We start from the raw sequence: 13,913 nt of genomic DNA, 5'->3' as shown, positions 1-13,913 counted from the left end.
AACCTGCTGTATAAAAAATAAATAGAATTTTAAAAAAATCTATCAAGGCATAAAATATTTCCGTCACCTCCCCCAAATTCTTTTATGTTGCTTTTCCTTGCTCTCATCACATTGTTCTGGTTCTTTTTAGCCTCAGATTAGTTTTCCCTGTTCTAGAACCTGATATAAATGGAATGATACAGGATGTATGTACTCTTTTGCATACATTTTGTTTTGAGTTTCACCCATGTTGTTGCAGATATCTGCAATTTGTGCTGTTTTATTACTAAATAGCAATCCATTTGTACAAATATAACACAACTTTCTTATTTATTTTCCTCTTGATGGATACCTGAGCTTCAGACAGTTTTTTGCTATTATTTATAAAGCTGATATGAAAATTCTTAAACAAGTCTCTATGAACATATGCTTTCTTTTTCTTGGGTAAATACCTAGGAATGGAATTTCTGAGCTTATGGAATATATATGTTTAACTTTTGAGTAACTGACAGACCTTTTTTCAAATATGGTAATAGCATTGAAGAATTTTTGCCATTAACTGAGCTGAATAATGGACTAGATGATTGCTGGCGGAGGAGATGGGTGTTTTAAGAGTAGGGATTAGGAATAGCGTCTTTGAGAAAGTGACATTAAATATAAAACCAGAGGGGGGAGCCCACCCTGAGCATTTTCCAAAAGCATTTCTCAACTAATTTTTTTAAGTTCTACATCAACAGGATGGCAGAGAAAACTGTGATGACAAGATTTAGAACAAGCAATGTGAAAGGGAGTCTGAGGCGTGTAGACGAGTTAGGTAAGGGTAGCTCCTTTTTTTGTGCTTGCCTTTCACGGAGCAGAGCACAGGCCCCTCCTCGCTCCCAACCCCTGCTCAACCTTCTCCCAGGTTTGTGCCTCCAGATATTAGAACTTGGCTGCGCCTCTGGCCGACTGCTTGATGAGGATCCAGAATCTGCGAGGCAAAGCTAGAGCTAGGCAGAGGAAACAGGAAAAGCTGTGAGGCAAGAACTAGACTAACATTCCTTTCGAACTTTCAATCCGCTTGGAGCTTTATAAACAAGGGGAAAGTAACAGGAGACACGGCAAGAGAAGCAGGCAGGGGCAGAACCACAGAAAGAGGTTTGGGTTTTATCGTAAGCCAACAGGAAGCAAGGGAGTTACATGACTGGATTTACATTTTTGAAAGATCCCATTGGCTGCTGTGTAGAGAATAAACTGCAGGGTAGTAGAAGAGGCTCTAAAAGTAGCCCAGGCAAGCAGTGATGTGGCTTGACTAGGGGGGCAGCAGTAGTATAGGGGAGAAGTGAATGGATTTAGGGCATATTTTGGAGATGGATCCCCAGGACTTGTTAACAGACATATATGTGGGGCATGGAATCACACTTAGGCTTGGCAAAAAAGTGGTGCCTTTTACTGAAATTGGGAAGATGGGGTCGGGGAGGCATTCAGGGCTTTTCAATGGGCATATCAGTTTGAGATGCTCACTAGAGATACAAGATGTCTCTTAGGCAGTTGGGGCTCCTGGGAGAACACTGGGATGGATATATAAATTTAGAAATTACGTGCGCCTAGATGGTCCTTAAAACCATGGCATTCCCATCCCTGCGATGGTTATTTTTCATAGTAAATTAATAAACTGAATAATTCACCAAGGCATGGAGCCAAGCAGGGATGCCCCACAGGAGATAGCTGGCCTTTCCCCGGCTGGGCCTGCCCCTCTGCTTTTCCATACACCTAACTTAAGAGCTGCTTCTACAAGGTTGTTTTGTTGTTGTTTTGATTCCACATATAAAATTCTGTGACCCAGTTTCCCTTTATTCTTGTGGATCAGTGTGGAAATCTGAAGAACTGACCTGTATTTAAAATCTTTTTTTTTAATGTTTCAAAGTACTTATTTGGTTAAATTTAAAAATGTTACACAAATAAAGGGAAAACTTAAATAAGCAGATCAGGAGGCCAAAACTAAGCCCTTGTGTTAACAAGGCCATAGCTCACTGACCAGAGTTTGTCGACTTTGGCCTCAATGTGGAAGGGCTCTATTATTATAGAATATTCTAGAACATTCAGAGAATGTTGGTTAAGTCACTTGATGAAATAAGCATCAAAAAAAGGAATGATAGAAATCCTAGAATTAAATTAACATAAGACAATTTCACTTCATCCCTTTAACTGCTATTGATTAACTACTATGTGACTACTATGCTGACTTCCTGTCCTCCTGGGGCTCCTTTCTCAACAGGGGAGAACAGACCACACTGTGGGACAGAGCTGAAAAGAGGCAGTGAGATGCCTTTTGAGTGAGGTGAGAAGGTGATAGGCAGTTCCAATGAGAAAAAGAAGCAAATTGTCCTACAGGGGATTTCTCAACACTAAACATAATCCTGGTTGACTGTACAAAAACTTTTACATTCCTATTTGGAATTAAAATTTAAGTTTTCACTTAAGTACTATTGATGTAATTAAATGAAGTTAGTTGACACACTGTTTTCAGGTGCCCTTAGCATTTTTAGTGGAATCTTCTAAAGATATTTCCATTCCCCCCATTCTCCTTTATCGTTTACCACCTTTTCTGTGTAAATCTGAAAGATTTTAGAGAGCAACAGTCATCTTTCCTTGCAAACCCAATCCTATATTTCCTTTTGGGAGCCACATAAAAGTAAGTGCAACATTAGAGGGAACGGAGGAGGGGGTGGAGTGCTGCGGAGCCCCCTGACTCCCATCTCACTGTGGCCTGGAGGAGCTGGAGAGCTGCTCCTCTGATTAAAGGGACTGTGTTGCAAGAACTGAGAGACACCACTCCCTGCTGCCACGGTGGGGAAACCAGTCGGGCTGGCATTCCGTTAAAGCGGGCTCCTAGCCACCTCTGATACCTTTCATGCTTGCTCCTTCCCAAGAACCCAAAGAAAGGAGGCCACCCAGCCCTGCTCAACCTGGGAGAAGCCCAGCCACCTTGGCATTCTGGCCCTTTTGTTTTTTCTCTCTCTCTCCAACCCCCTCCTTCCCTTTCTTGGACACTCTCTCTCATGGGGCAGCTGGGACCAGGATCTGCTGAACCAGCCTGGGAAGGCTAAGCCAGCTCTGCTCTAGGCTTTGGGGCACATAAAGCTCTCTTAATTGTCCTTTCCTCTCACGCTGATGGCTGCATCTTATAAGTCATTTAAGTATTAAGATGCAAGAATCTGTCTGGTTTCAGATCATTTAAAATGAACCAGCTGAGGCAGAGGAATTCTCCTTAGGATCTCATCTAACTAACCAGAAATTAACATTGGGGTTTGGGGCCAATGTCCTAATTGGTTATAAATCTGCCCTGCTTTACCCACCATTGACCTGAGCATGTATTTCCCTCAGGGACCCGGAAGAGAGGAGTGGCTATGGCAGGGCAAGATTCATGGTATTTTGGGGTCCCTAGGCCAAAATCTCTATTAATAGCCCTCTTTACTAGCATCTCCGTCTCATTATTATCAACGGTCAGGCTTTTTAAGGGCTCTCTAAAAGTCACACACATTTTTTTAATGTCTAAACTTTAGATGAGCTGTTATAAAAGCACCTTTGTTCTGCATGACGCATTGTACACCGCCCTTCTCCATCATGCCAGAACCCACTGTTTGCCACAAAGGCAGCATCAACTTCAACAGAAGTTACTAATCACATACATATACAATCACTGCTCAGTTTGATTTTTTACCTAGGAGAGTCTTTATTAAACCTTTTGTAATATTTTTATTCTTTACTACTGATTTCTATGACATTGCACAAAAATGCCACCCCCCATTTTTCCTCGCTTCTCCGCATTATCCCCTGAGGTCAGTTTTATTCTAGATGTTTAGCCCACAAAGTAAAACCAGGAAAGAATTCCACCCATGTTTATCTACAAAAATAATGGTTTCAAACCTGTTATTCTGTTTTTCTTCTCGGATGCTTTCTCCTTGAGAATTACAGAACTCAGGCTCTAGGCGCCCACAGCCACCTTCAGACTTCTGTCTGGAATGGACCTGAGCCCAGAGACCTTCCTTACCTTTAGTTGAACTAGATGCACATCCACATGCTTGCTGTCCGAGTCCTGCTGGACTGAATAGGTTAGATCTCGGACCCTCTCTGAGGTCATCCGGAGCCAGGTCTCAATTTCAGGTAAGTGGAGGACAATCTTCCAGTCGGCCCCTGTATGCAGTGGGGGTGGCTTTTCATACTGCTGGTCAGAATCCATGTCTTTCATTGCCTCTTCTCCCTCACCCTGCTCCACAGTGGGTGTCAAGTTGATGGCCATGGGTGAAGCATCAGTAGCCATGGGATCCAGGTCCTGTGACCTCAGAGGGGAAAGTGTCACGCTCATGGTTAACATGGAGAAGTCTAAGCCTTACTTCTTTCCAAAACAGCTGAAAGGCAAGAGGAAAAAAGAAAGCAAAAGTCAGACAAGATTCCCAAATAAAGGAATGGTACTTCGCAGAAGAAACAAGATTTCTAAATTAAGCCAAGTTTCTAAATTAAGAAACCATAGCTCGTAACAAAAACAGAAAGAGGTGTTTTGAGTTTCTACCAACTAGACCCAAGACCCAGCATTTATTCAGCGATTTCTAAGCTATTGGAAGCGTCCTACCTATACTGGTTCAATAGGAATACAAAACGGTGTGGTACTGCCTATCCCAACATCCATTCTCACCTCATTCCTTAATAACAAATTCCTGATTTTCAGTTGTGCATATTCCTGCCAAGAATTTAAAACTACATTCCCTATCTCCATCGGAGCTCACTGTGGTCATGTGGCTAAGTTCTGACCAATGAAGTGTACGGTTTCTTTTTAAGATAAAGTTGATTAGTTTACTAATGATCTAGCTATGTAATTTATCTTTCTTCTGTAACCAGTCTGATATAAAATAACAACTTTTAGGATCTTGTACTTTGAACACTTTAAATAGACATTATTTTTAGTTTCAGGAGAAACTTCCTCTACTCAAGGCAATGGGTTTCTTTTCCTTTTCTAAGTCTTTTTCTAGTTCTATACATTCAAGTTAGTTTATAGCCCCATTCCTCCAAAGATGAAAGGCAGCTGATCAAAATATGAAATTAAATGTGATTGTCAGAAAGTAGCTATATTTCTTTATATTTTTAAGATTAACTTAATTAGCAAAACCAAAATTATTTTACCTACAAATGTGGAAGGGAAAAGTCAAGAAAGCTCCCAGTTTGACTAGGAATATGTAACCTTCCATACAGGAATGAGCACAGGGAATAAAAAGACTTGTTGAATTGACAAAAGCCTTAAGAATAAGTTATTCTCATGATATATTATTTCAGAAACCTTCTAATGCTGTAGCATACTGCCTCTCCCCCAATCTCTTGAGCATTTTATCTTTAAATTAAGTGATAAGGGGGTTTACAGATGAATTTTTGAAAACAAAGTTATTTGCAAAGAGCAAAATATTATGTCATAAGGTAAGTTTATCACTTTGGTACCTGCCTTAGAGAATGGTTTTAGGCTTCAACAGCTTTCTACACCTGATTGCAAGAGGGAGAAATCCACGCCCCACATTTTTTTTTTTTTTTTTTTTTTTTTTTTTGCTGTACGCAGGCCTCTCACTGTTGTGGCCTCTCCCGTTGCGGAGCACAGGCTCCGGACGCGCAGGCTCAGCAGCCATGGCTCACGGGCCTAGCCACTCCGCAGCATGCGGGATCTTCCCGGACCGGGGCACGAACCCGTGTTCCCTGCATCAGCAGGCGGACTCTCTACCACTGCGCCACCAGAGAAGCCCACTACACCCCCACATTTTTAACCACCCTTTCATACAGCCTTTAAAATAACAATAATACTAGACTTGACTATTTTGAAACCAATTAGAAGATATCAAAATTTCACTGGGAGGGATGAAACTCCAGGAAAAGTGAGCTACCACACTACTTCTTAATAAACTATACCCTAGTCTCAGTCTCTGATTCTGATTTCCAAAAGCACTTTAAAATTTTTAATCAATTCACTGCCTTCTGGGGTGGTGAATCACTATTTAGAATCACTGTCCCAGAGAAGGAATCTGATACACAAAGATTAATAAAGGTTTTTAGTGCAAGGTCAAAGAACTAGTAATGAAGAAGTCACTGGTGTCACAGTGGTTCCCTCTTCTAAGAAACCAGACTCAATCAAACCAGAAAACTAAGTGCCAGGGCAGTGTAGAATGAAATGTTTCACCTTCACCCATACACTCGCTCACCTCCAAGCCCCTACCTAAGAGCCCTGTACAACTGAAAAACAGTGCTTGGTCATTGTGTTTTCTCTGAAACCCCTAAATCGAGGCAAGGCCTCCTCTGAAATACATATCTTACTGTAAACTAAAGGACATACCAAAGAATTGGCTCAATGTAATTTATATCCCAACATACATTTCTATATATACTATCAGGCTGTGCAGCAGGCAGGCACAGTGCAGTTTTGTGTGGTTTGGAGCAAGATGCTCCACATTTGCGGGTCTCAGTTTCCTCACCTGTAAAATGACAAAATTGTACTAAATGATCAATAAGATTCCATCTGACCATAAGAATCTGTAATTACCTAGGGTTATTTATCCAGAGATTTCTAAGCTCTAGAGTTATTTATACAGAGATTTCTAAGCTATTAGAAGCATCCTACCTATACTGAGAGCTATGTAGATACTAAATGATGGACCTCCATTTCACCAAAGCAGGCAAACAGCATCAATATTTGTCCTACTTAATGGAAAGAAATAAATTATTACCATGCAAACATATTTTGTAAATCATTATTTACACATTATATGTTGCTAATTCTTTCCAGAGGAATAAATATGGGAGATTCTTCCCTCTGGGAGTTTGCACTTAAGACTGATAACACAGATGTGGTTATATATGCAGAGGACAAATAGAATAAAATAAAAACATTAAACAAAAATGTAGCTGGTGTGCATCACACATGAGTAAAGGGCAAGGAAACCTTATATTCAAGCTGCCAAGGCAAAAGTTACCTGCATCTACAAAATTTCAACCTGCATGTGATGTTTCCATATTTAGCTGATCAGACTGTAAACAAGAGAATTTCCATAACCCAAAACAGTGAAGCAAAGCAACGCTTTACTCAAGTTTTATTTCAACTTCTGTCTATTTACTTTTCTTCACATACAGCTTTGTCCCTGGGGAAGGAATACCGTATGTGTCAAAACAGCATAGCAAGCCCAGGAAGTGGCATAAAATTGGTTAATTACCCATTTTCATGGAAACTAATTACTATAAACATTTAATTTTCAATTTCAATAGTTCACATTTAGATGTACCACCCATGGATAACCAACCTGTATTTCTGATTTTCACAAAAGCACATCTGATTTCCAAGATAAATTTATACTTTAAAGGAAAACTGCCTCATATTGTAGAGATCTACAATAACAATCTTTGTGTGTATTTTTCCTGCCCTTATCGTGACTATTCAAGCTTGCTTTCCCATCAAATTAATTACTCCATTTGAATGCAAACAAATAGTAGGAAATTCAACACAACTCTATATATTCTTCTAAATTCTAAGTTTTCTATTTTTTTTTATGCAAGGATCCATGCAATAAGATTCCTTTCTAGTCACAGAGAAATTTGAAAAAAAAATAAATAAAAAGGCCAGCAGACAACAACTTCTGACGATGCAAATGAAGCACTGATTCAAGTATATACAGATACCCATGCAGTTATATCTTTGGCTGCAAAGCTGCATGAGAGGAGTGATCAACTAGCTTTTTGGAACCCAGTGACCTCCTGTTCCCCACTCACCCCTCTGCCCCCATCAAATGCTTATCTGTGGCCACGTCTCCAGCATTAGAGATAATACCACCTTTAACCCAGCTGCTGTTAAAAATAACATAGATCAAATCCTTTCCTTTCCACAAACCCAAAGAAGATTCAACATTTAAAGTGCAAAAGCCAAAAGCAGTAAAGATTTTAAAGGTTTTTTTAAAAAAATTTGTGGTAAGGCTCTTCTCACCACTGTTTATCATCCTACAGAAACAGAAGAAACGCATCATGGCTTTTGCTTATTAACCAAGGGCTGGTGCTGCTACCTCCCTGACAATCCACAAATTTTCAGTCGAAACCTGACGTTAGCAGAATACATTCAATTTGAATAAGACATTTAAATCAGGACCGTGTTCTTCGACCAAACTAGGAAGCAAAAAATGCAGCTACACACCCATCAAAACTGCCCCCTCTTTCTCCCTCTTGTGATTGTCTAAAAGGACAGAAAAGCTGGAAATCAGCTGACTGTACTCACTGTAAATGCTTTTGTCCCTAAAGGTCCTTCAGGATTAAGTGCCTGGCTCCTCCTCCTCTCCCCACCTCGGGTTCTCTTCTTGTAGCCAAACAAGATAAAGGCCGGTATCAGGGCTGCTTCATGCCAGCAGGACACTGGTGAGTCTGTAAGGCACCAGCTTCAAATGCCCTTAGTGGCCTAAATCTCTTGCAAAGAGAGGGCTACTACACTGTCCCTATTTGGAAGCTAATCTATAAGCTCCAGGCTTGTGAGGTTATAGGCTGGGCTTTTGCAGCGGTGATAAGTGAGTTGAGAAAAAGGAGACAGTTGCCAAAACAAGGATCACTATGGAAAAGAGTGTTTGGGTAGACAGAGCACAGTCAGGCACAGTTCAGAAGAACCAAGACTGTATACCCCAAAACTGAGCAAATCCTAAAGCAGGATAAATTTTAAAATGTATAAATAAATTAATAGTACTATAGTAACATAACCAGCTGACAAAGTCAATCTGAGCTAAATGCATTCAAGCCCTCTCTCTTTTCTTAGGAAGAAACTGTTCTTTCCAAACAAGAGCATCTTCATGTGTATAGTTTGAGAGGTAGTCTTATCATCATGTGAATCACCCCCAAACCTAAATACTTACTCTCAATCTTTCTGTGCTCTGCTTACTGCCCCCAAAATGAGAGACTAAAGCATAATTCAGGCCAAATTAACGGATCTGCTTGCTACAAAGGACACATTACAAAACTGGGGTAGAGAAAATTAAGTTAGGCATCACTAAGTGCTTTTTTCTCTTGCTTCTTTTTTTTCTTTCATATTCTCATAATCATTCTTCACAGAACCTGTTCACAGAGACTGAATTTTGAAAGGGAAAGAAAAGTTCCACTGGAATGTTTTGAATTTTGTCTCTGGCTAGCTCTCATGCTTTGACTGCATTAAGGAAAACTAAATGAACTCAAGAGGTGAACCCTATATCCGATTCCAGGACTCTAGAATCGGGCTCTACAAAAAACCCCACAAAAACAAGCTTAATAAATTGCTTAATTAAATGTTGCAGTCTACCCAGATGAATGAGGCTCTAATTCATCACCTAGTTTTAAATCTTGCTGCCTGTCTTACTCTCTGGCCTCTTGTGAGGTCAAGGGTTGGGAAACTTTAAATGGCTTTAAGCTTTTTAAGAAGAGAGCCAAAGAATTCCTACAAAATATTAAATTTGTACTTAAGGGAAAAAAGAGTGAGTGGCTTTTGTAAGATGCTCTAAGGAAGTCTCCATAATCACTGATTCCTCCTTCTCCTTGGCCCTCTTGTCCTCCCAGCCCCACGCCCCCCAGCACTCATCTGGAGTAACACTGATAAGTGAGATCACTGTGGTAACCCCAGATTAGGCTCACTTTCTAATCCTCCTGCCATAACAGAGCAGCCTGCAAGTGGATGTCAGTGAGAAGAAAAATCTCAAGGTTTAAGTGCACAGGCTTGGGGAGCAGAGAAGGGAGTGAAAACAGCATGTAAATACAGGGGCCCAGACAGATTTCTACAATTTAAAAGACCTTGGTGTTATCACTGATGTTCCCCCCAACACTTTTCCCCTTTACTATATCCTTTTGTATGGCTGTCCCCTCGGGCAAATGGCTGATTACATCTGGTTAATCACACAGAGACCATGCACCCTCTCCTGGGTCTCTCCTAAATCACTGCTAACTCCCTTGCCCAGAGCATAGGGTCTTCTGTCACCCATAACACACTTCATCAATCATCTTCCTTGCTCAAGCCGTCCGTCCTCCTACTATGCACTCCCCCACCCTGCATTATTCAGATCCTTCTGTGGAGTGGACACCCAGATTAACTCAGTTAGTCATCACACCTCCCATGTCTTCCTTCCACCACTACAGTGGTCAGCTCCTGTCACTCAGAGACTCATTTGGCTGCATCACCCCACTTGGGGTAGGGGTAAGAAATATGAACACTCATCAGCTGCAAATGGTGCCCGGGGTCATGAATGTGTGGATCTGGACTCAGTGACGCTAATGAGCGTTTACATTTCTTACCCCCACCCCAGGTTGCTAATAATCACCTTTGAGCGTTAGGCAGCCACCTTTCTGTCATTCAAGAAAATGTCTTGGGAAGAACTGGATTTGTAAAACTAATACATAATTTATACAGTTGTTACTCTTTTTTTTTTTTTTTTGCGGTATGCGGGCCTCTCACTGTTGTGGCCTCTCCCGTTGCGGAGCACAAGCTCCGGATGCGCAGGCTCAGCGGCCATGGCCCCACGGGCCCACGGCCCCACGGGCCCAGCCACTCTGCGGCATGTGGGATCCTCCCGGACCGGGGCACGAACCCATGTCCCCTGCATCGGCAGACGGACTCTCAACTACTGCGCCACCAGGGAAGCCCCTATACAGTTGTTACTTTTGTCAATGCTATTGATACAAAGAAAATGGAACAAGATTCATTTCAAATCAACTGACATTACTGAGAATCAACTATATATAAGGCATTATGTATATATATGACTCATCAGATTTACTTTCAAGGAAATTATAATTTAATGGGGACAATTTCCCTCCCTCCACTCTCCCCTAACACACACACACACACACGCATCTACTGATACCTATTACATAGGCAGGATGTGGGCAAACAAAGCCCTGTAAGGCCCCAGCGGAATGGCATTAATCCTGGATGGAGGAAAGATAAGAACCTTTACTGAAGAAGGAAACATTTGAGATGAGCTTGTAAAAATGGCTATAATTTAGATGGGCAGAAAGAGAAGGGAGATGGGGAAAAAAATTCCAGGCTGGGAGAAATACATGGACAAAGATACCAAGAAGTTGGGAGAATCAGCAAATAATTCAGTGTTGAGAGGAATTGGGAGCTTGATGGGAACCAGAAGCAGATAAGGCTATAAGGTAAGTTGCAGCCATGTTATAAGAGGGCTTTGAACACCATTCTATGGAGGTTGGAATGAGTCTCACAGGCATCAGGAACTCTAAAAAGATTGCAAAAGAAGAGAAATAAAATTACAGTTGTTTGCTAGAATGAGACAGAAAAATCAATATACAAACTCTTATTTACCAAGAAAATGAAATGAGAAATCAGCATTATGAGAGAATCAACATCTTCTTTTCCAGGCAGACTTCATCAATATAAAATGTAAGGCTAAAAACTTCTTTATAGCCCATAAAAAAACAGAAAGAAAGCCTGATTCAGATCTAGAAGTCTGACTTTTAGATCAGAGTGATTAAAGGAGTGCTGTGCTCTGTTCTACCTACTCCATTAAATATAAAAAGAGTTCTCCATTTTTAGCTCTCCATTAACCCTAGCATCATAGATTTGAAGTGGAAAAAAAATTTTAGGATCATTTTATGCAATGTTTTCATGTTTTTTCTTGCTCTAAAAAGTTTTAATTAATTAAAAAGTAATATATATTAATTCAAACATTGTAAAAATAGACAACACTGAAGTTAAAAGATCCTCCTCTATCCCAATATTCTCATCCCCAGTCAATAAGCGTTAAGGGGCTATTTATCTTTTGTGCCCTCAATATGTAAAGTAGAAAGGAAATGAGCCCTAAAAGAAAAGTTGTCTTTAAAGATTCTGAAGCCTAAATTAGTTGGTTACCTCTACTAATGAAGCAATATAGAAGTGTTTGCTAATGCAGTGTTTATTTACCAGGTATTAATAGGTATTCTACAAAAAGTTGCCACTGACAAATAAATTGAGAGAGTGCTAGGCAACTTCTGGGAAGAGACAGCCAACTGAATATATGTGTCTAATTTGGCTCCCTTCAGAAACCTCACTAACGCTACTGCAGAGTGGTTATAGTTTGAAGTTTGCTTTTGTTTTTTTTTAAGTATAAACACTCAAGAATGGGAGGAAAAATAGTAATATTTTTGGAAGCTGAAAATCAGATGAACAAGTGATAAATGCCTTAGCCAACCCAAGAAAACAAAATCCTAAACCAAAGGCACAGAGAGCAAAGAACCAACCTGATTTTACTTCAGAATTCTTTAAGTATTTTTGAAATTGCTGGAACCAGATACCTCTGCAACTGGAGATGGAAAAGTATGTAGTGAAAAATTAACTTTACCCAAAAAAAAAGTCTGGCCTTTGTTCCAACTCCTAAGAGGTAACCTCTAAACTTCCAGAATGTCCTGAGTGATAGGATTATTGTTGTTGTTCATGGTGGGCCCCTCAGATGACACCTAATAGTCTGTACTAACAAGGTGATGCATGATGGGGGCTAGCCAGACAGAAAGACCATTCATGTAATTAGAGGGTTGGGGCTTTGAGCAACCACATGGGCAAAGATTCAATCATTCATGTCTAAGTAATGAAGCCCCAATAAGAACTAGGACACTGAAGCTCAAGCAAACTTCCAAAGTTGGCAATACCCCATGAGTATTGTCAAGGGCAAGAGGTAATGCATCCCTAAGGACATGGAAGCTTTGTGTTGGGAAACTTCTCAGTCCCAGATTTCACCCTATGTGTTTCTTCCTTTGGCTGCTTCTGATTTGTACCCTTTTGGTATAATAAAACTACAATTATAAGTATAGCACTTTCCTGAGCTCTGTGAGTTGATCTATCAAATTATCAAATCTGAAGGAATCTGTGAGAACCTCCAAATTTATCATTAGCTAGTCTCATGTGAGGACAGCCCTGGAGACCCCTGAACTTGCAGCTGGTGTCAGAAGTCTTGGGCAAACCAGACAGTCTTGGAGGACTGTACCCTTAACCTCAAGTTTGGCCTAACTCTGGGTAAAGGGGCAATGATACATTGAGAAAGAAGATTAATTCTAATTTTAAAATGTTTAGAAGCAGTTAGAATTCTAGGTCTTTCCTTACTCTGTGTTGCTGGGTAGGTGCACCCACTCCAATTCTAGAGGTTTATTCTCCAGAAAGAATCAAAGGGTCTCTGGACCTAGGGACTCTGGGCAGTTGAGTATAGAGGTACCTTGAAAATAGGTGAATTAAGTTAACATAGGCATTCTGAGTGCTGAGACCACCCCCAGTCCTCTTCCACAACTTGACTCTCCAAAGCCTTTATCCTCTAGTTAGCAGACTAGAAACCAACCCCCCAAGGAGATCTGATCAGTCCAAGAAGACATGATACTGAAAATTGGCACATCCAGATCACCCTACAATGACATTCAGTCAATAGGCCTACCCACACACTCAGAGCATTCAATCAGCTTTCTAGTCTCTTACTCTTAAATATGATCAGGCAGTCAAGGATTAGCAGAGATTAAGGGAAAACTCTAATTTGGATAACAGGCCCAAAGGAAGCAAACAAAAAACCTCAACCTGGAGGAAAGATTATGCAAGGAGATGATTTTGGTGAAAAAGAAAAATTATCAGAGATAAGCTTTTATATCCATGAACAGAATTTTATTTTTTAAAAGAAATATTTATAGAACAAAAAAAAATTTCAGCAAAATAAAAACATGATAGCAAAAAGGGAAATCTCAATACAATGGCTGAAAATAAAGTTGAGGAAATCTCACAGAAAGTAAAGAAAAAGATAAATAGACGAAAATGAGGAGAGAAAGATAATTAGTGACCAATCCAGGAGGTCCAACACCTGAAGAACAGGAGTCCCTGAAGGCAAAAGGGAAGAGAAAGGAAAATATCATTAATAAAATCTTTTGAGAAATGAAGGACGTTGAGTCTCTACTTTAAAAAG

The 13,913-nt window shown here is 40.4% G+C and overlaps 1 protein-coding gene across 4 annotated transcripts in view; it reads right to left on the bottom strand.

The window, feature by feature from the left end:
* Positions 1–13,913, bottom strand: part of AKAP6 (A-kinase anchoring protein 6) — a 607,701-nt gene that overhangs the window by 384,848 nt on the left and 208,940 nt on the right. For all 4 annotated transcript variants that reach the window (XM_082617945.1, XM_082617944.1, XM_082617947.1 and 1 more), the window contains one exon: positions 4,013–4,370. In XM_082617945.1, the coding sequence (XP_082474071.1) occupies positions 4,013–4,336 (324 nt within the window). In that variant the 5' untranslated portion in view covers positions 4,337–4,370. The remainder of the gene's footprint in view (positions 1–4,012; positions 4,371–13,913) is intronic.

Source organism: Mesoplodon mirus (assembly GCF_964341445.2).
Source record: "Mesoplodon mirus genome assembly, chromosome: 4".
NCBI lineage: Eukaryota > Metazoa > Chordata > Mammalia > Artiodactyla > Ziphiidae > Mesoplodon > Mesoplodon mirus.
Note: the sequence above shows the minus strand (reverse complement) of the source record. Positions and strands in the feature narration are given on the sequence as shown.